The sequence below is a fragment of the Syngnathus floridae genome, chromosome 12, assembly GCF_059516105.1.
Source record: "Syngnathus floridae isolate MCC-2025c chromosome 12, RoL_Sflo_1.0, whole genome shotgun sequence".
Classification (NCBI taxonomy): domain Eukaryota; kingdom Metazoa; phylum Chordata; class Actinopteri; order Syngnathiformes; family Syngnathidae; genus Syngnathus; species Syngnathus floridae.
In genome coordinates, this window is record NC_142424.1 from 8,548,287 (window position 1) to 8,571,747 (window position 23,461).

Here is a 23,461-nt window from a genome sequence, read left to right on the forward strand (position 1 = left end):
TTTTTGAATGTGCGTGTTGTTGGAGACACACATTTTGGTTCCTGTCTGTGCTCTCGTGGTCTTGTCTCACAAACTGATCTGGGATGCTCTTGATTTACAACAGTGAGGTCCCACAGCACCAGGATCGGGTGACATAGATGCTTGACTGTGTTGCAGGAGTCGAGTTCCGTCTGGATGTTTATTTCGTGCCCTTTAATGACTTACATGTATTGGCCTTATCAACAGTTTGTCGGGACAGGTTTTATTATTCAGCTCAGTTGTCTGCATTTTAGCTCATTTAAACTTGTGCATCTGTTTTGGTATAACAATTGTAATATGGCTAAAATAAAATCAGGCATTTAACTCATTGATCTCTAATTTCCTCCCAGTGATTCAGTTTGGGTTTCTTGTCATATTTTCTGCATCTTTTTTGGTTATAGTATGCATACTGGCCACTTCCACAGATGTCATACGCAATAGACGCAATTTCTTTTTTGTATTTCATTCATTAATCTGACAACCTCTGAATCGTTGTGAAAATCAATTTATCGAATAAATTATAATCGTTGATGAATGGTCTTGGGTGCAAATTGGTCTCCAAATGTCTTTAGGCCACTCACGTTCTTATAGCGTAGATTTATGCAGGACACTTAGGTGACTCATTATTTGCAAGATTAGCCAAAAATCTAGAAAGCTAAAATGGGAAAACCAACTCAATGCTATTTGCAGCAATAACAACCTCATAATTTATTCGTTTGTTGTTCTCAGTCTTCAAATGTATTTATTTTCAAATATTTATAATCTATCCAGAAATCTTTCAAACCACTTACAGGGGCTTTATTGTGCATGGTGTAAAGATAATGCATCCCAAAAACAATTGATGCCTTTAAACAGAGATTTAAAAAAGAGAAAATCTTTGGAAGATCCTTCAACAGGTGCAGTTTCAACAAAACATGGCAAGTGAAAAGTGTTTAAAGATTAACTTTGACTAGACCAAATGTTTTCATCGTCACTAGCCCTGTTTGCACAGATGAAAGAGCTGACTGAATTGCACTGAATGAAGAATTGGATTTTGTCACAAGGCTTTCCACCAACAAGACGGTATTGCTGCACGATATATCATTTCAAATTATCTATCATTAAAAAAAAGCACCCTTCTCAGTCATAATGTCAGTAGATACAAAAAAAAAAAAAAATTCTAAAAAATAAAAAAAAATCTACAGAAATGTTTGATCACATTGGGCTGGTTTTGATTTACGCTGCTTGCATGGAAAAATGAGTACGATAAAGACAAAACGACAGATAAACTCAAATGTGTTATCTCTTTTTGATGATATGCTATAGAGGTGTTTCAGTGTGTGTGCCCCCTGCTTTATCAGCACAAAGATGGAAATGGGGGAGCGGACATTATCAGGGTGTCTCTGCTTTCCATCCCCCCCAACACACACACACACGCACACACACACACACACACACACACACACACACGCACACACACACACACACACACACACACACACACACACACACACACACACACACACACACACACACACACACACAAACATTCTTAGGCACAAGCAGCAGATGAGAGGAGATGCACCAAAACAGTTCAATACAACCGCCTGTGACACTCGCTTTGAAAGCATGGCAGGCCCGTGTGTGGTGATCCATCCAGAGACCCATCCAGACAAATGGTATTGACTGACCAGAATGCTGGTCAATGTCAAATATTTGTTTGGGTTGGTGCAATGCGGTCACCCAGACAGAACAGCCATCTGTGATCAGGGGTCGGAACTTATTGCAAAACTGGAAATAGAGTTAAATCAAACGAGTTTATCACATTTTATCCCATACAAAATCATAATTTAGAGGAGTTTTGCGTGCTTTGACAGTTGCACTTGTTATGAAATGTAGCTTTTTGAGCATTCACGTTTTTGTGTATTTCATTTTAAGACTTCCATGTACCCTAAACATGCTGATTTCAGATCTACACTATAATTTGGTAACATAATTTATAAATGCTGTCAGACTCAGCGTGGCTCATAAGAATGGTGATTCACATAGACTTTAGCCTTCCTTCCTTTTCACACGGAGGCTCGTAAAATAATGTTTAGCCACAGTAACCGACCAAGATTGTTGGATGGATAACCCGGAAAAGAAATGTGATTGATGAGGGTGTAAATAAAAACACTGTATCCTGTAGATTTATTGCTCTACTTGACATATTTCTGGGTCCAACTTTTTTTTCCTGATGTATACTGTAGAGGGGCAAAGTGGATTGTTGCCAGAGTACATGTTTGTTGATGTCATAAAAGTTGATGTCATTTCCATGCCTTGGTGGGAGGCTTATGTATGAAACGGATCCGAGGTTGGCTTGCTCTCATCTGTCAGGATTAACTCCTTGCTGAAATCCATCTTTCTGGTTGCGGGTTTTGAGGTCCCAGAGTTTGTTCAGGATCTTTATAGCTTCTAAATTCTTAGGGTTTTTTTTTTTTTTTTTTTTTTTTAGGGTATGTATCCACTACTTACATTTACATTGCTCTGTTTGGAAGCACCACAGGTTTCACTTCTTCATTATGCCTGCTGAAAGTGAACAACTAAATTGTTTAAAACAAATAAACAAACAAACAAACAAACAAAGGATGTAAATTTAAATAGCCAGAGATATATACACGCTGTACATAATTTTTATCCTTTTAGCTATTTGTTGTGCTGTCACAACAGACATTTTAGGGAGGAAAAGTTATTGCCCCATTGTCTTCTCGCTTAAATTTGTGTGTTTTTGTTTTGGAATGCAGTGAGAGCTTTAGTTAGTTTTGATATGGTTGACACACATCATACAAATGTGTTGGTCGTAAAATTTTAATGAAATGAATAAAATTACTTCGTTTACAACTTTGCTACATTTTTAAAATAATCTGTTCTGTAATATAGTTTATGATATAAAATAGAAAGAAATCCCCTGCTGCCTGAACTGTTAGTGCATGTGGTCTAAGAGTCAAGAGACATCTGTATCACATTCTTCTTTCATTCATAAAAGTTGAACCCAGCTAACCCCAACACTAGGCATTCACAGCCCTGGGATGATTGTTGGGCTGTATGTGGAGCAACTCACACTTTTATTGATTAATTAGAGTACACATTCATCATGAGCTCATCAACTCGCCACACAGGCAGCACAAAGCCAAATAGGTGATGGAGATGGGCCATTTGCCAGCAGACTGCATGGTCATTAGTCGGAAGCAGACAGCAAAAAAAAAAAAAAAAAAAAAAAAAAGAAGTAAGAGGGAAACCTAAGCCTCTTGGGAGACATTTCCTGTCTCTGTAGCTGTGTTTGACATTAACTCGAACATAAAACTTGGCCGAAGATGAGATTTTAACTTTGGACTCTGCCCTAGAATTAATAGTCTCTTGTAGAAAAAAAGATCAGCTGATGTATCACTTCAGGTCTTTGCAGAGAGAGACACTAAATTGTGCAGGTAGTGTGACATTTCAGGTTCACACAACTAAACATGGTATGAATCCAAAAATGACATGATATATTTGCCTTTGCAAAAAGCGATAATTTACTTTTGATTCACTTTATTACATGATGTATCCTCCGAGGAATTGGATTTTATTGCCGTTTACACCTCAGGATTAGTTTATACAGCTAGTTAGGAAGCATAAGGCACTGTATACATGCACGTTTAAAAAAGGTTCATCAATTCGTTATCACCCTTTATCACCAACGAGGCTTAATTAATGCCCTCTGCCTCTCTAATTTTAACCTCAAGCAATATTTTAATTAGCGTGCAAAAATAAAGTTTTATATATTTACTTTTTTTTTTTGTGGAGGGCGGTGGGGGGGGTGGCAGAAGAGCACATGGGCTTCTCAGTCAAGAGTTTCTAGTTTTGAATCTCAGCTCTGGCCTTCTTGTGTAGACTTTATATGTGCTCACTGTGCTTGAGTGGGTTTTCGACAGTAAAAGTCTTTATATTTAATAATTACAGTGCCAGACTGGGCCATTGCGAGACATTGATTTTTGATGCTGAACTAATTAGAGCAAGGGGAGTTTCTTAAATTGGATTCAGGACTAACAGTTATACAGGTGCATCGTTTTTTTTTTTTTTTTTTTTCAGAAAGCCGACGTGGTAGCAACTTCATCTTGCATATAGTACTTTTACTCATGGTTGAATTTGCCTTTGTGAGAATTGAGATTTAACTTTACTTGGTTTGATTTGATGCATTCGGCAGTAGGTGTGTGTTTGGAATCCCTATGGAAAAAACTGTTTACCATATATGTGTTTGTTACGCAATCTTTTATTTTGCTTGATAGAAAACAGTGCTTATAGTTAATTACAAAAAGATATTCATTTAACTAATGTACCACTTAGCAGAAAATTGAATAGAGCCATCTCTTTTGAAAATCAGTCTGCCATACAGTTAAAACAAATCAAATTAAGACGACTGCTCAGTGTGCATCGCTTTGAATTGTTTGTGCGCGTGTGTGTGTGCGTGTGCATGTGCGTGTGTGTGTGTAGAATTTATTTAGCAAGTAAATCCGCAGGCAAAGCCGAGTTGTACAATGTGGCGATGTGTCCGGACTTACTCATCTGTGTTTGAGGAAGGGATTATGAGGGATGAGAGACCTACATCCGTGCAAAACATGAAGAAGGGAAGAACTCACAAAGAAAGAGTCCATTCTCCATGAACAGATGTGGTCTCTGCCTGTCCATTTTCCTGCTTTGTTCTCCTGCAACATTTAGCCGGCTTTTATCTTAAGTGCTTCTCCATACTGTATATGCATTATTTTTCATGAGGGGAACCCCAAGCAATCCCCTGCCCCCTCACCTGCTGGAACACTCTGCTTGTCTGGCACATACGTATATTCATAAAGTGAGGGATTCACTCCGATTGTCCAATATTTGTCCTTTACTGTGATGATCTAAGATACAGAACAATACTTTTGTACAAATATATTGCGTAACATCTAGATCAGGGGTGTCAAACTCATTTTTTTCCGCGGGCTGCATTGTAGTCATAGGTTCTTACGGAGGGCCGTTATGACTGTCAACTCAAATAAATGTATGCCCACCTCATATTATATACAGTAAAAGCTACAAAACAAACTGACAAATAACTCACTTTCAAATCAGACGAGTAAAAACTAGTCAAATATTTAAAAAAATATTATTTTATTAAAAGTGAAGACAATTTGCAATTCTAGTAATGACACATGAATTTGATGCACAATTTGTCTTCGCGGGCCACATAAAATGATGTGGCGGACCGTATCTGGCCCCCAGGCTTTAAGTTTGACACCTGTGATCTAGAAAAAAATCAAATTTATTCATTGTTATTGTCGTGTGGCTGGTCATTCTATGAATATAGAGTAAGAGATGAACAATGTAGTACTCAGGCCGATGTTTTTTTAGCCACATATCACATCATTAACCGTGTAAAAGCCTGGATCAATCTTTTTCTCCATCACTCGTCGGTGCAACTCTAAAGCTCACTCCAACCTGTCAGGCCCAAATCAGGGGAACAGATGAGAAACAAATGGGTTTTGTCTGGTACACACGAGAGAGGGAGATACGATTATCAGACCTCAGTGGCAGGATTTACCCAACACAGCTCCACTGGCCTTAAGCTCCTTCAACGGTCTCTCTTCTTCCACTCCTCTCCTACCAGCTATTTTATCTGAAGAATGTGGGAATATGGTGGAGGATGTTGGCGCTGACAGGCTGGCACTCTAAGCCAACACCTTCACTTGAGACCATGTAGATTAGATCCCAATTCGAGGCCCCAACACCCCCTCCTTCACAACAACTCCTCTCCATCATTTTCAGTATCTTCAACCAACCTCAGAATTTTGCTCGTAGGAGTGCAGTGCAACTTATCTCAACTGTCACACTTAAAAAAAAAAAAAAAAACTGTCTGGCATTTTGGTGATTTTCAACTGAATGGAAACTGAAGTTGGCACTTCTTTTTCTAAATTATGGATGGCTCAGCGACTTTCCGGAAAGCCAAAAGTCTCTAAAATATAGTAGAAAATGTCTTCTGGGGGGGAAAAAGGTTTCTGCAATATTAACTGAGTTAATTCTTTACAGGATGGAAATTTGGCATCAAAAAGGTTACATGTGCCATGAAGTATTTAAACCCCAATACGGAAATGTTGTCAAATGAAGATTTCCTTTGAGAATCCACCTGTGTTGTTCAAACTTGCACAGCCAGCTCTAAGAAATGCAGAAATAATCGCTATTAAAGAACAGAGTATATTGTAATTCCTTCACCTAAAAAAAAACTTTCTCTGTGTACTTACTATGTGTAACATCTATTTATTTATTTATTTATTTATTGTTGGCAAAGTTTCGCGATAAAAACAACATGTAAGCAATATCACGTGTGAAGAATTGGTGTACTCACCAACCTTTTTAAACTGATTGAGTCATTGTTTTTTTTAAAGTAAAGGCAAATGTTTGCAAATGTCTTATTTTGGTTAAACACAACAGATAATCACGCTAGTTTCATGAAGGACTACAGAGTATTTACTGTTAAAAGGCTGAAATCAAAGGATTAGTACAATATTCGGTGACATAAATACTACCTAAAATAGTTGTCGCTTGATTTGATAATGGATGACTCATCGATTCATTCGTTTTGACACCTCAAATGGGTTTACAAGTTACCATCTTTATACTTCAAAAAAAGAATCTCAAACTATCGTCAGTATTTGGAGCCTGTCCCAGCTGAGTTGGGGCAAAACTTGGTGTACCTCCTGAACTGGTTGCCGGCCAGTACAAAACAAAACCTTTCACATCTAAAAACTAATTTAGAGTCGCCAATGAAGCCACATACAAGTTTTGGCGAATCGGGTTGAAGCACCTAGTTGAAACCTCCTAAGCATCCTCCACACAAGTAGTCCACAAATCTTCAACCTCAGAACTGCAACGCAGATGCACAATCTCCCAACTATTTTAATCCATCAAATCAATAATGATGTCAAGTCACACTTTCAGCTTCTTCCTTGCTCTTGAGTTCATACTAGTGTGAGAGCAACCATTCTGTGCTTAGAGACCACTTGGGCCCATTTAAAAACTCATCCATGGGATTATTATCCAATTGTGCTGTGTTCGCTGTCAGCGCCACCCACTTAGCACGGCCACAGATGTGCCTATCAGCCGTTGCTGAGTCAGAATCACTGACTTGTCATTTTACTGAACCGGGCCCACTAAGTGCTTGACCACCCTGATGCTTTGCTCCATTTATGGTGTGGCTTTGAGTGGTTCGGTCGTGACGAGAGGCCCGGGGGGCTCAGCTGGCAATGCCCAAGAAGGTTTTAAAGCTCAAGCTAGTGAGTGATTGAATGCAGCTCTATTTGAAGTGTGTGGAACAGTCAAAGAATTATGTCAAATATGCAATGATGTGCATTCTGATAGAAGAAAGACATTTAGTTTGTGACGTGTAAGCTTTCCTCGTGTGTCCATTTTTAACTTAACACTTACGTTGCATGCCTTTGTATGCTTACATCTGTGAACTTCAGTGCAGTGCTAATGAGAAGCAGAGCAGCCTGAGGCGCGCGTGTCTCTGTGTGCAAAGAAGTGAATATTTATTCCAATGTGACAGAATTTGTCTTTACAAAGACAAATATAGGATGAAATGGAAACACACTGTAAAAGATGGCCTGAATGTAAAGACTAATTCCCACTTAAGTTGTACTTGTTTTGCTTCTAAAATTCTCCATGTCTCAAATCTTGTGATCTCAGTAACATTTTAGGATAATGAAATGCAGGATTACAAAGCTAACGAGGACATCTTTCATCAAAAATCAACTAATCAGAAAACTCAGAATAGGCAATCATTCGTGTTAATGGCTTTCTGAAAACAGTTTATACAAAACATGTGACAAGGCTTTGTGCATACACTGATTAATTATGTAAGTGCTTCAAAAATGTCATAATATATATTTTGGGCTCCAGTGACAGCATGATTATTTTTGAGATGAACATCTGATTTTCCTTATTGTTCTGTTCTCCTAAGTGACGTGGAACACAGCTGGTGTGTCACTCTGCTCACTTCCTTTGCTCTTTTGGCCAACTCGGCTACGGAGTTTGTACAAAGATTTAATACAAATGTGTGTATGGATTTTGTCAAAAAGATGTTAAAGAACACAAAAGAAGACGATGTCAGCGTCATAGCAAAAATTGATATCAGCATTAAGAAAAATGCCCAGTTAGTCTCTGGTGTTAAAAAAGTAACCGGTGACGTTCCGCTTCGGTTATGCCGTTGATGCAATCATTGGTACTTTAGGGCAAAAGCAAGTAAAAAGCCGGGTAGTGCTAGTAGGTTAGCAGAATTAACACGTAACTAAAGCAATAAGTGAACGTCTGCAACAATTTGACTGTGTGAATATTAGCCTGAAATTCTCATTACCGTTATAGTGGGTGGTATTATTTTCACTTTTTTTTTAAATGATGAAAATTTAAAAGTTGTAACGCCACAAGCCACACAAGGTTTTTCCAGACATGCTAATGTGCAATGGGGAATTTTACAACAACCAACCTACTTTTGCTCTTGTAAGACAAATCTGGAGTCTGCAGCTACAGCAGCCACTTGCCTCCCATCTGCACACTGCTATTCGGGCTCTTGTCACCTGACACCGGCTGCATGCTAACGGGGCCTGTGAGAGGCTCTTCAGGCCGGCAGGCATATTCACACACACAGACACACACAGACACACACACACACAGACATGCACAAACGCACACACACAGCCCCACGCTTCCGGGTGACAAGTGTAGAGGGACGAGAGCCAGAAGGCACACAAGAATGCAGTTCCACTCTGCCGGTGTGCAGGTTGTAAGAATTAGTCTTTCTCCTTTATTGGGGGCATCTTAATCGTGAGTAGCCTGCTGAGTATAAAAAAAAATTTAAAAAAAATCATTACCTTTGTTACACCACTGAACTGTAACATCCTGTAAGGGAAACTAAATCATCACAGTAGCTATATTCAAACATACAGTACATTTGATATTAATGATATAGAAAGAAACAATACAATTCAAATTTTAAAAAAGCAGCATTAAGGAGGAATTAAAACAACTTTGACCCTAGTTGGAAGATTACGATATGTGATGAGTCTAATTGTTTTACAGAAATATTTGTCCAAATTGAAAAATCAAGGAAATTGTGTTCAATTAGTGATGTGTTGTATGAAATTATGTTATGTTTTCTGTGTCTGACTTGAATTATTATCTTAAACTTAATTATTCTTCTCTTATTTGCACATCAAACGAATCTAAACTGAGTATTAATGTTTGTTAAAATAATATACATATTTTGTATTGGATTAGACGCAAGTGCTTGATGTAAAAAAAAAAAAGTGCTCACAAAGTTATCTGTCTCGTACCCAGTGTGTGGTGTCTTGACCTGAATGACCTGAATGTAATCATATGAGGGATTATGGGGATTTGAGTTTTTACCTGCCGTGAGAAAAGTCGATCTAATCAATCCGAAGTTGAATGTACGCTCAGGTCCGGACATGTCACACGCATCAAGCCACAAAAGCAAATAGGCACAATGTTTAACAAATGTGTGTCCTCTTCTCTCCAGCCACTTACATAAATACACACACATGTCCACACCCAGAGTGGTCAGTAAAGCCACCTGTGTGTATGGTTGAATCTGGGCAGTTTGCTTTACCTGACTGATGATGGCTTTGACTGTCAGGGTAGTAGAAAGGCTTTGTTGAGGTGGATTAGCTGCCTGCAGCTCCACACTCGGGTTACGCTCAGGGGCTCAGCATGCGCCCGATGATAAAGAGACGCGGCACTCTGTGACCTGTAGGTGTTAAACGGAGACCTCTTCTCAAATGAAATGACCTGACTGTGCAATAGAACAGGTTGAATGCGTCACATGATGCACGTAGACCGGTTTTCCACATGAATGATGATGACCATACGAATAATATGTCAATCCATTTATTATTAAGACTTTGAAATGTTTTTTTTACAGTGATGTCCAATTAATGTAACCCAGACGGCAAATAGAAAAACAGTACAAATGGAATATATCCAAAGGTTTACGTCCACATCTGAGGCGGCTGCTGAAAGCCTCTGTGTCTGTGTAATTGACTGTTGTTCACAGGGTAAATGCTATCTGAGAAGTGTTGATCCTCTGAAGTGCTTTATGTGTGTTTTAGCACGGTGAGTGTTGAGTGTGGTGTGCAGACTCTATATTTGACCGTGCATTTGTGGGAAACTGTGTGAATGTGTGTGCCGATTGATCCAGGTTCCAACTACAGCTTTTTCATTCTTTGTATATATAGTTTAAGCATACTGCACATTATGCAGTGTGCCACCTGCTCCATTTGTTTGGTTTGTATAAAAATATCAAAACTTGGATCAAATAACAACAAGCACTGAAAAACGCAGAGAAATTGATTAATTCAAATTAATCGGTTAACTGACAAGTAATTGATCATCAGATTAATCCACAACTATTTTGATGATCGAGTAATAGTTAATTAATTACCTTAATCCTCTAATGTCAGCATCTCAATAGCAATTATTCTTAATTTTTTTTTTTTTCAAGCAAACAGATTAATTATTTTAATCAAAACAAGACATTTGCAAATGTCTGCCTTTTCTACGGAAAACAATAACTGCACAGGTAACTGAATCTGTTTCAAAAGCTTTGGTGAGTATGATGATAATCTCTCGTGTGATTTTGTTTAATTGATATTTACATGTTTTATCACTAAGAACGCCAAATAAACACACACACGCAGGCACGCACGCACGCACACACACACACACACACACACACACACACACACACACACACACACACACACACACACACACACACACACACACAGAGCTCTTATTTCCCCACGTTTCGACCTGAAAAAAAAAAAATACACACAAAAAAAACACCCAGGAAATATCCATATATTGAAATACCAAGTTCAAAATACCACCTTTTGTCATGAAAATTAAAGTTCCAATTGTCCAATAATGTAATGTGTTTGAATTACTTCCTCGGACTAATTTGTTCTAATTGGTGCACACATTAAAATGGTGGCTCTTCTGATAACCGGATGCCCCACCCCCTGCTCCCACCTCTTTGGGTTCAAATGCAATGAGAGGAAGGATGTACATTAAGGGCCACAGTACTTAAAGTCATAAAAAATAATGATAGAGGATGATTGTGAGTAGCCACAATCCAACCAGTGTCCATTATGTGAAGACTCAATGAGAGTGCTCATTTCTTTTTACAACCTTTCTAATGATTATGGATGAAAAAATATTGCACACAAGATGACGCTGCTCTTTCCAAACGGTAATCATGGTGGTGAAATGCCATTGAGGAGAGGAGAGTGTGCATAGTGGTGATAGTAAATGTGGACATATAAAGAGAAAGGGGTTGTGTCCAGCGCTATGAAGGGTTAAAACGGCTGCCCCGGAAAAAAGGAGCAATTGGAGAGTTGAAGGAAGTGATGGTGGTGTAAAATGAGCAAAGATGAAGGCTAACGATGACAGGTCCACCCCACATCGCTCTTTTTGCCTCCCTTGGAGTAGTAGATGAGAAAGGAGGGAGTCATTCACGGCTGTATATTTTGCTTAACCTGCTCTCCACACTCCACTGTGTCACATTCTTCTGTGGATCAGAATTTTCTCTTTTCAGTTTCTTTTTATGCTTACTATAAATGGCCAATGTTAAAACATGACCAAATTTGTAGTACCTGTGTATTAAAAATCCAAATTTATCAGGTGGATTCACAGATACGGGTACGATAGCCTTTTTTTTTTTTTTTTTTTTTTTTTTTTTTTTTTTTAATAAGCCAGTTTTACAAATCTTAAAGCAATACACAATCTCCCGTCCAGACTTTTGATATATGTGAATTGTGTATAACTTGGGATTTTGCACGCAATGACAAAGTGAAGTCTGAGGCTGGCTGTGTGAGTTTTCCTGAGACTTGTGAATGACATAGAAATCCATTTGAAAAGAAAAATAGCACTCCACAAATAACATGCCGTCCATAGCGAATTCCTCGTCACCCATGGGAGAAAATGGCCTTTTGTGTTTTTTTTTTTTATACTTGTCAACTTTTGGCCTGGCATTTCTTTTGTCATTTTTGCAGGTCGACATGAAAAGCTTTTTGGTATTGTTTTCAAATTTACGTTAAACCTTAATGATAAGTTACCCTTGTTTTTACTCCAATACTTACGGCGCCCTCGCTCACTATCAGAAACAAATCGGGGGGTGAGAGCAAGCGAGCTGCGGTGTGTCCAGCAGAACAGCGTCACCTCTCCAATATCAATTACACGAAGTGGTGTGTTAAACGATGCGGCACACGGTTCAGCGGCTGGGGCAAATCACTGCAGTCTGTTTCGCTAAAACAGGCTAATAATGATGCGCTGAGTGGAGGAATTGACTTCCTGAAAATGTTATATTTAACCAGGGAGCACAATGTACAAAGAAAGAGTGGAAAGAAAGGCAAAGAAAGACTAAGACATACACGAGGTTCCTTCCAAGTGTTTTCTAAGCGATGGAAAGTGGCCTGAGATGAGGTGATCTAGCAACTGTGGTTTCAACGCTTCTTTATGACCTTCTCCATCAGCACATGTCATCGCCAAACTTTTTGGATCCAATGTGGGATACTCATCACAGTGAGAAATAGGTTGATAGCTGATCCTGGGTCATTTTTGCATCATCCTACGATATGAGGAGCAGAAGGTGCACATACCGTGTCTTGGATGTGAGTTTCGTTAAATATTTGAAATGTGCAATGCTGAATGTGAGTGGCCAGCAGCTGGTGATATTACTTTTGGCCGGTTTTCCCCGTCAGTTCCAGATTTCTGTGGTCCCTCTCCTCACAATAATATATAATGGGATCCATTTTTGTAGACAGCACACATGCGCTCGGTTGTAAGAACTGCCGCATCTTCATTATTATGCGGGCTGGGAATTTGGCAGACCACGCTGTGCCATGCTGCGCCACGCTGAGCGCACGTAAACACAAATTATGTTTCTATCGTAAAAATAAACACGTTGACTCTAAATGCTTCGATGAGTCAGAATACAGACTATTCATACTTTATCTTAAAGAAGATTTCAAGATTTAGGATTAAAAATGTTTTGATTTTTTGTTGAATTGGCTAAATTAAGATTTGGACCCGCATGTATCAGGCCTATTAATGTTGGGTAACAGTATGAATTCAATTTGTATGCATTGAAAATTTCCCACAAACAGCCAAGGAGTTGCACTATTACCATAAGTGACTACTTTAAGGAACCTCCGCTAGCCTTGAACTGGAACGGCTCAGCGGGTGTGAATATCAAATACACTGTGTTCCTTTCAAAATCTCTCATAAACCAATCAGAGCAGACTCTCAACATTTAGCGGTACGTGCACATCAGAGATGAACTCTGATTTGCTGACTGACGGACAAGATTTTGACAGACATCCTGTGTCAAGGGGAACCGGCTGCGTGGTGTTATGAGGCCTGGCAGGGGCAGATTGAGAAGACCAGGTGGTGTTTCAGCTCAATACTGGCATGCGGGGCACTTCTATGTTTAGCTCTTACATGATGTTACATGTGCTGTTTTTCTGAGCCTGCTGCGGGACTTGAAAGGGAAGCAACTGTGGTTACTAAGTGGTCAATGGTTATTTTAGAGCTGGCTGACTACTATTATCATATTTGATTTTTTTTTTTTTTTTTTGTAAATGACTTTCTTTGCCCTCCAACCAATATTTTGTATGGGCTGCACCAATATGCTGAAGATGGCATTGCTTTAAGTTACAGTATGTTGTAAAGTGAGTTTTAGTTGAAACTCAAGGACAGTCTGACTGAGTTTGTGCATATCCAGTTATTTTCTACCAGTTGCATTAACCTACTTATGCCCTTACCTGCCTCAGTTAACCAAGTGACCCTCAGCATGCATGAATTAGCAGACTCCTTTTAGAACACCCCCAGCCGTGCTGCGGTGCTGCAAGTTCCAAGATGTGTTTTTATAAAAAGATTTATTCAAATCCTCATATTGTTTGTTTTGATTACATTATGCGGCACTGGAGTTTTAATTGATAATTGAACTCCCACGAATGGATTGACATACACACAAACAAGACCGAGAGGAAAACTAAATCAGACGTGTACTCTACCACTCCTTTCTTCCCAAGCTCTCATATTTTCTCACATCATTCTGGTTTCTTGTCTTTCACATTCCTTTCACTCCGCAATGGTTTATTTGCCACTTTGCTGCTTTCTCTCTCTCTCTCTCTCTCTCTCTTTCTCTCACTCGATCTCTCATTTCTCCTATCACTAATCCAACATTCCAACACAACACTATTTTTTTTTTTTTTTTTTTTTTTTTTTTAGGAACTCCCCATAGACCACATATTACTCAACCAAGACTGCTCTACTACACTTTGAAGTGTGTGAGACCTCACTCGTGGATAAGTGCTGGTGTTATAATATGTGTGTGTGAGCATGTGTGTGTGTGGGACCTGTGGTGTGTGTGTATGGGGGGGCAGCTTTGCTGGCTTGTCATGGGCGGGTGATTGACTCCAGACGTTGTGGGTTCCTCTCTTTTGCCGCCAGCCCCTCCTCCCATGGTTGTGGGTTTAGAATGTGTGGGGAGCAGCAGCACGAGGGGCGGCCTTAGCTCCCTGGGGTGCAGTAAAGTGATAGGGCAGGCCGGGGAGCTTGGATCGCCCCTGGGGAGGAAGGTCAGAGGTCTGAGTCTGCGCTGTGGTTATCAGGGCCATGCTCGTCAAACACACTTCAGGTGTGAACCACTGTGCATGTGTTTGTGTTTGTTCATGTGTGTTCGTGCGTGAGTTTGTGGGTATGGTTAAATGTAGTCCTTGTTTTCACCTCACTTCATAATTGAATGCCATCTCCTGAGAAGCCCAATTACCCAAGTTTAGAACTAAGTATGTGCACGTATTGGGCATATATTGTATCACAAATATACACAAACAGACATTGTAATGTACACTAAGATACCTCAATCAATCAATAAACCTAAACCCTAATTTTTCCTCCATTAATTGTTAAACGTTATGAGAAAAAGAGTTGGAAAGATTTTTTGAGAAATAAAGTATTTTTTTTTTTTTGCGATATAACACGACCATTTCATCGGTCTGCAATTTAATTGAGATTAATTTATGGCCATACGCATGACATTTATAGTTTGGAAATTATTAGCTCGCTTTCTTGTTTCCTAAACTAAGGTCTTTATTCTAAATAGCACAGCATGACATTTAATAGAAATTACCAGTCAATTAACGTGGAAGTGAATGGAGGCCGATGTGTCCTGCACTTTAACTTCCATTCTTCAGCAACTGTGATGGACGGTGCTGAGGTCAGTCCATCACCTGGGTTCAGACACTGACCAAAAACTGGCTCTCAAGCTGAATAATGGACTGTCACTAACCCCTGACCTCAGCTCACAGTCTACGGTGTCAGATCAATATCATCTTGCTGAGCGGCAGTGTGGAAGCCTCGCTCTCAAAGGGCATTTCTGTGGAACGTCTACACTATCATACGAACACATTCATAACTATAGTGTGGCTTTTAGCATTCAGCAGCAAACTTGGAAGCAGTAGGTGATGATGGGACATTATTAATGAGGTTATTTTAATGGGACCTTCTCCAGGCCTCCTGGAGTTATGTTGGAATTCAGGCGCAGGTTCTTGTATGTCCGTGCTCATGTGTGCTTGCAGACGTTCAGGTATGAATACTATGTGTTGGCCAAAAGTGGAAGCCTCCTTGGATCAGAACTTTGTATCCTGGTGTCATGGCAACCATGGCAAGTATTGTTGATACTGAAGGGGGTTTATCATGTCAGCTTCTGGACCCTTGCGGTTTTACACCAGCAGAATGACAGTCTCCTGTTGTGCGTATATGTATGTGTCTTCGTGTGTGTGGGGCGGGGGTATTGTGTGTGTGTGTGTGTGTGTGTGTGTGTGTGTGTGTGTGTGTGTGTGTGTGTGTGTGTGTGTGTGTGTGTGTTTGTTGACTGACCTATAATGAGGTCAGTAATTAACACTGGAAAGATGATTGTTTTAATTGAGATGCTGCAATTAAACTTTCTTTTGCGTGAATTCCAAATCCGCACTTGTTTTTTCTCTCACCCATCATAATAATAGTAATAATAATAAAATAATAATAATAATAATGTAATCTAATACCTCTATAATCTGATATTTGAAAATAAGTGAAGAAAGTTTGGAAAACAGCATTAAAAAGACATTAGGAGACACATAAAGCCTTTAAAATTTGGTGTTGAGTGGTACAATTGAATGTGAAGTTTGAAACATTTTTATTTTAAATGACTTTATTAATCACAAGAAAATGAAAATGAAAAATGGTCCCACTAGTATTTTTGCCCTTTCATGTGCTTTAATTTAGTATTGTTTGCTATTAGCATGTAGTGATAGTACTTAGGGTGTGTAATCTATGATTGACAAATGATTTTGCACGATCACTTTGATACAGACAATTAATTGAATGATGCATACAGATAGAGAACTGTACGCAAAGCTTTACAAGGCACATAACACACTGTGGCTCCAGCTGAATTCAAAGAGTAGCCATTTGCACAATGAGGACCACCAGCCTCCATAAACAGACAGCACTTGTACAGTCTCCCCGTCGGCATTTCCTCTCGCTCGCTCTCTGGCCTATGTTGTATTTTTTTAGGTATCTTAGGTGCCTTCCCACATGCAGCAATGTGTTTTCAATCTGAGACCAATTATTCATCTCCCCTTGGCTTTGTTCCCAGCAGTGAGAGAGAGAGAGAGAGAGAGAGAGAGAGAGAGAGAGAGAGAGAGAGAGAGAGAGAGAGAGAGAGAGAGAGGGAGAGAGAGAGAGAGAGGAAAAAAACACAGGACTGTCTATACTTTACAACCATTTTCCCATCTTACTGCTGTCAACTCCCCATCGGACTGAGCCCCTTGACAGGGACATTATGTGTTTAATAACTGCGTGTGTGTGCGTGCACATGAGCAAAAGCCCACAAACAGATGTGTGTATGTAATTAGCTAACTCAGTAATAATGACTATAACTTCCTTGCGGCAATGCTACGAATGATGGGACATGCATAGAGAGGGAGAGAGGTTGATGGAGACTCCCAACCCTGTGGGCAGTTTGCCTGACCTCGTTTAGTGACTTCATGTCAGAACCTTTGGCTTCCTACCCTATTTGCAGAGTACCCCCTAGTGGGAAAACCAGGGAGCAAGTACAAAGTAAGTACGTAAGATTGTGCAGCAGTAATTTATATGAATACACCTTTTTACTTATAGCATGACCAAAAGTATCTCTATGTTTTACAATACTGTTGGAAAGCTGCTCTTTTAACTGAAGTCACAAGGCAAGGAACAAAAGAGTTATAGTTCCTCGCCATCACACCATTACCGATTCCCTTTTCCACCGCTGGATCAAATCAGTGCATCTAAAAGCACATTTAATGCATAATAAATAACGAGGAAATATTTTCCTTTGTATGCTTCCCTCCATTTCTTTTTATTGGTTACCTGCTCCATAACTTTCTTTTCTCTCATAAATTCTTTTCATCACTCCCTCTGCAGTCTTTTTGCTTCTCTCTTTTTTTTATCACTTCCTATCTCTTTCTCCAAATGCACACAAAGCAAACGCTGCATGGTTGTTTCTCTCCATACTGGCTCTGCCATACCTTAAAGGTGCCAGGCCAACACAACAGATGGAGATAAAGAAAGCAAACAAGGTTGTGTGGGGGGGGTGACTGAAAAGGGGGATTATCTGTAGTTATGTGTCTTGCGAATAGCTCTAGTTACAAACTCATTGATGAATCCCTTTTACTAGCTGAGTCATTCAACCAATCCAGAATCATTCATCCCCACGACAAATGCATTCAGGATTATAGCTTGCTGAGCCCATTATGATCCACGGTGCTGTAGTGTCGTTTTAAAAGTTTGATTGTTTAATTCTTAGTTTTAAACCTGCCAAAAAGAAAACCAAAAGCTGACGCTCCCCCCTAAAATAAATGAAATCTGGTAAATATTCTTTGTGTAGTGACACAAAGAATAGTTGCCTCAACAAACAAACAATTTAACCCCATTCTCACATCGTCCTAAGTGTGTTTTCTTTTGAGTTAATTGAAATGATTGTGTATGTTATATCATTGCCAGCGGTTCACTTTTACATCTGTATTTGATGACCTGGGAGAAAAACTGTCTCGGGAAGGCACAGCGGGGGATGCCGGATGTGCTTCGAGAAAAGATAGTCAACATCAAAGCAGATATCAACAGAGGGAAAACTCCGATCAGCTTCTTTCTTAATCGAAACCAAAGGACAGTAAAAGCTCGAAATGTTGCCCATTTGAATCCATCTTGAGTCAGGCTGCTCTTTTGTAGGTTTGAAGTATTTTATTTCTGTTGCTGAAAAGCAAATTTATACGTTCATCTGGACAACATCTGGGCCATCTTCTTGTGCTCAATTTTCTCATGGTTTCTATTTTAATATTACCCACCAATCGTGAAAATTGTTCTAAATATTTTGAATGCCGCATATCCCTACAAAGCTTTTATTAATTGCAGTTTCATTTGAAGAAGAGACAGGATTATTAAACATATGGAGTCTATAGTAAAATGAAAAATTATGAAATCTGAATTCTCTCTTTTTCTGTCTTTTGAGACAATCTTCAGAGCTTTCTACCCTGCTGGAAAAGTAATTAAATTTATTGTTAATTATTATTTGTATTTTTATTTCAAAAGTATCACCCATCATAAAGGAGCCAAATCCTAAAATATTAGGCACGGAGCAACCTATTTCCAGGTTTGACTGCAAGGCGCAACAGTGGCCCCAGACTGTTTGACTTCTCATTTGGTGGTGATAACTGCATTTGTATTCAGGGGAAGTCTGAATTGTTCACTTGAGATTCCTTTGCGGGGCTTGTTGAAACCGTGAATAAATACTCTCCTCACTCCAGACATAATCTGAATTTAAGCAGTAAGAGATTGATCATTTTCAAAAATCTGTATCAAACGATATTGTTGATTAGTTGAAAGTTCTTTGGTTTGAGTCAGGTTTGATAGACAGCTGCTGACACTAGGAAAGTTAAAACTGACACATGGGGTTCAGCAAAGACAGGACAAAGAAAGACCATCCATTGCTTCTGGCTAAGGTCATGATACCGTGGCGCCGCTTGACCCCCGCTAGTCATAATATCAGCAAGCTGTACTGAAATTAAGTCCATGGGAGGACACGTGTTTGCCTGGAACCAAAATCTTGGAGGTAGTGCCATATTTTTCTCTGTCTTTGGTTTCATATTTGAAAAGAGAAAAAGATTAGAATGTACTATGTGGATAATAATGCCACACGTGCACTCATCTGTGGCCACTAATCCTCCAGCACATGTACAATCTGTGTATCGACAACTTGATACCCCGAACACCTCCCATCATGCTACTCGCGTCTCATGTAACCCCAACATGTCAGCTGCAACAGCTGTATATCAAACCTTTCTCTTTTCCAGTTACACCTGGCTACGGTTCAGCTACAACTTCTCCACATGGAGCAGGTCTTGTCTCGTACTTCTGAACTGGAGCCAGCTCGTTCCAGTGTTACCAAACTAAACAAACCTGTTGTGTTGTTTGGCAAACCCATCGGCCATCCCAATGGAAGCTTGGACACAGTCGCCAGCCTGTTCCCCCTCTTCATGACTTCTTTGTCAACGAACAAGAGCAGTATTCAAGACATCTGTAGTATGTCAGTGATACTGATCCAAGGCCCATTAGCAGCTATAGTGACACAACCAGCCGCTATGGCCTTAATCGCCGTCCGCTAAAAGCCTCAGATATGCAACCTTATATGGCGCCTTCGGGAATATATGTTTCCAATCATTCTCGTCTCGAATGAATACCTGTCTTATTCCTACTGAGCTTTTACTCCCCATCTCTTTTCCACACAATTTACAGTAGGCAAAATTGGGGGCCATAGTTAAGCTTTAACACATGCCTCATTTTCCCAAACTCCTGCAAAAGCTGTCTTCAAGCTTTCTTATTTGCTAGTAAAAATCACAGTCCAGAATGGGATCCTCTTAAGTCGAATGCTAACCAGACAATTAACCCTTAAGTTCTGCACCAGCACAAATCCTCACTGCTTAGCGCTGACACTGATACATGGCTTTCGAGTGATGAAGGGGTTTCACAGGACGATTTCTGCCAGGGTGCTGGAGTGATTCAGTGGAGTGTTCTGAGAGAGTTTGGGTGATTGAATCTGATATATAGAGACCTTTCCAACACAGCATAAGTGTACCCTGGACAAAACCATGTACCTATACTACAAGCAAACCTTTTTAAATATGATCCTCTTGACTAGTGGTGACATTTGCTCATGATATGTTTATGAGCTGGTCACAGAATGGTAATTTTGTACAAAGTAAAACTCTGATAGATAGACTCTGTGGTAGACATTATGGGCTAATGATTGTGCCCATATCTCGCTGTGTGGTGTGAAAGTTGTTTTATATTCAGTGTTCATTCAAAGTCGGCAACGATCACAAAGAAAATGCACCTACAGTTTTAACGGTCACAGATTTCCTTGTTACATTTTAACAAGGTTTTTGCGACCGTTAAAACTGTTGGGGTATGTCTGGCCAACATCTTTGTGACTGTTTGCTCTCTTAAACGAACACATGAAAAATCAACATTAGGGCTGGGCTCAAACGATCCCTATGAGTTATGAGCTTATCTCATTTACTGTCATCTCTGTTAAACTGACTCTCTGATGTCTATATAGCTGTCAGTGGCAGTGAATGAGTCAAAAAGCATTAATTGAGAAATGAATACAGAGGTCTCCCAGTATTTGCTGAATCAGGATGTTAGTATGAGCGTGAGCAGCTTTACATTGTCATATTGTTATTGTTTAATGGAAACCCTTGCCCAAGTTTCTTTGGATTAACCTGCAATAAACAAATAAATCGATGGAGGGAGGGAGGGAGGGAGGGAGGGAGGGACGGAGGGAGGGAGGGAGGGAGGGAGGGAGGGAGGGAGGGAGGGAGGGAGGGAGGGAGGGAGGGGTTTGGGTAGGTAGGTAGGTAGGTAGGTAGGTAGGTAGGTAGGTAGGTAGGTAGATAGATAGATAGATAGATAGATAGATAGATAGATAGATAGATAGATAGATAGATAGATAGATAGATAGATAGATAGATAGATAGATAGATAGATAGATAGATAGATAGATAGATAGATAGATAGATAGATAGATAGATAGATAGATAGATAGATAGATAGATAGATAGATAGATCAATTTTATGCACAAATTTGCTCTTCAAATGAAGTCCTTGTTGTGCAAAACTCCTCCTATTTATTGTTGAGTACTGTCTCTTCCGGATCTTCTAATAATTATTATTAATTATTAATAATAATGCTTTTATTCTGTCTGTTTTTCAGGTTTTACCGGGGGGATTACCACATTGACGTCTGCATAAATGACTACCTTGACGTCTACTGTCCGCATTACATCAGCACGGTGTCGGATGAGCGGGCTGAGCGTTATGTGCTTTACATGGTGAACTATGATGGCTACAGCTCATGTGACCACACCGCCAAGGGATTCAAGCGCTGGGAGTGCAACAGACCTTTGTCTTCAAACGGACCGCTCAAGTTTTCAGAAAAGTTTCAGCTCTTTACACCCTTCTCATTAGGCTTTGAGTTTCGTCCTGGCAGAGAGTACTACTACATCTGTGAGTATGGATGGCGATTATTGTAAGCTACTCATTGGTATCATTAACAGATCACCCAAAAGAATGACTTTATTTCATTAAGTCTGTCTTTACAATGTTGAGTTAACTCTGAGTTATGTTGTGCAGGTATCAACAATATTGTGGAATATTTAAAGTCAAACACATTTCATTGTTTAACATTTGATTCTTAATAGCCATATGAAATAAAAAGTATACTTATAATAATTAAAAAAGTACTGGGATAAAAAATTTAACTTTAGGACTGGGAATCAAAGTCAGCCAATCAGTTGTGTTGACTACAAAAAAAGTAAAAACAAAAATGTATGCCTCAAAACATTTTTTGTAACATTAAAGACATTTGTTAAATCGTTCTATTCTTTTTTTTTTATTAATCGTAAATCAGGTCAGTCTTTCGGTTTGTGTCATAAAAGTCCACACAATTGTGACACTTGCAGAAATGAGGCAACATCAGACACGATGGTTGTTTAGATTTTACAAATACTATACATATATACTAATACTATAATTTACTGCTTTACCCCAAAAATGTTTTGATTGTTAGTCAGACAACATTAGTGTTTGACTTTCCACTACACATTTGGTTACAAATAGAATATGTTAACCTTTTAGAAATATGAAAAATGTTTAAGAGCAATACTGCAAAAACAACAAGTAAATAAATCCCACTGTAACTGTTTTGTTCTGGTTCACTGGAGTCAGACACAAGTCGAGCAGAAAAATTATTTTACACTGAAATGTCTTTTGTTGCTTACTGGCTGAAGCTCAGCTTTCTTTCTTTTTTCTCCTTGTGAGAAAACTCGGGAAAACAAGCAGCTGGAAACATATGTTTTCCTAAGTGATGTCACTGCCCTGCAGGGGCAGAACAGAGGGACGATACTAGATACAGTGGCTCCTGATGGTAGATTTGAGGTATTTCAAAAACACTTCAAGTCAAAGACAAGTAGAAGGAACCAATAAGAACTTGTTTGGCAATCCCCAAGAGACATTCAACAATTAATTGGAGCAAGACCTGAAATGTACAGAGAATACTCAAGTCTAAAATATTTTGTTTCTCACAAATCTGTTAAAAATGGTCAGTCTAAAATTTAAGTCTATAATATTTTGGTACTGTAATGTTTTTATTGGCTTTCAGTATTGAACCTGATGGTTTTATCGGCCATTGAATCTGAGCATACTTGTATAAATGAGATTACATTTTCCAATCATGACTCAAAAGATTTTTTGCTTAAGATGGACAAATATTTTACTAATGTTGATTTATTCTTTAATAATGTCACTTGGTCGTTTGCATGCTTCCTCCATCCCGAGAGTAGGCAGACGGTTCTGTAATGGTGTGGTAGCGTTCCGCTGCGTCTGTTATTTTCTTTTTAATTTGTTATTCTACATTTGTTTTGGAAAGCATATACAGACGAAAAGTGGAAACACCCAGGAGCCTTTGCTTAGACTGTTGCTGTTGATGTGCAGAAAGATTTTCATAATGTGTAGGAAAATAACGTGCTACAGCTGTTGAATATCTCACTGATGCAGAATCAGATAGTGAACTCAAGGCTGCATGTTTGCATTATGCTATGCTCATGCTAATTGTATACGCTGTTAACTATGTTTTAGCAGCTGCTGCTATTGGTCCCACTGCAGACGGTGTCTTACTGGAACAAAACATAACAATAGCTGATCGCTCACTGAAGCATTGCACGTCAACTTTGGGTTGGAATTCTGTAAGTGACAAAGTGAGGTGGGG

General features: G+C 39.3%; 1 protein-coding gene across 2 annotated transcripts in view; it reads left to right on the forward strand.

Moving 5' to 3' along the window:
• LOC148389952 (ephrin-A5b-like) overlaps positions 1-23,461 on the forward strand; it is a 53,809-nt gene that overhangs the window by 23,581 nt on the left and 6,767 nt on the right. For both annotated transcript variants that reach the window (XM_088392622.1, XM_088392623.1), the window contains one exon: positions 21,410-21,702. In XM_088392622.1, coding sequence (XP_088248748.1) covers positions 21,410-21,702 — 293 coding nt within the window. The remainder of the gene's footprint in view (positions 1-21,409; positions 21,703-23,461) is intronic.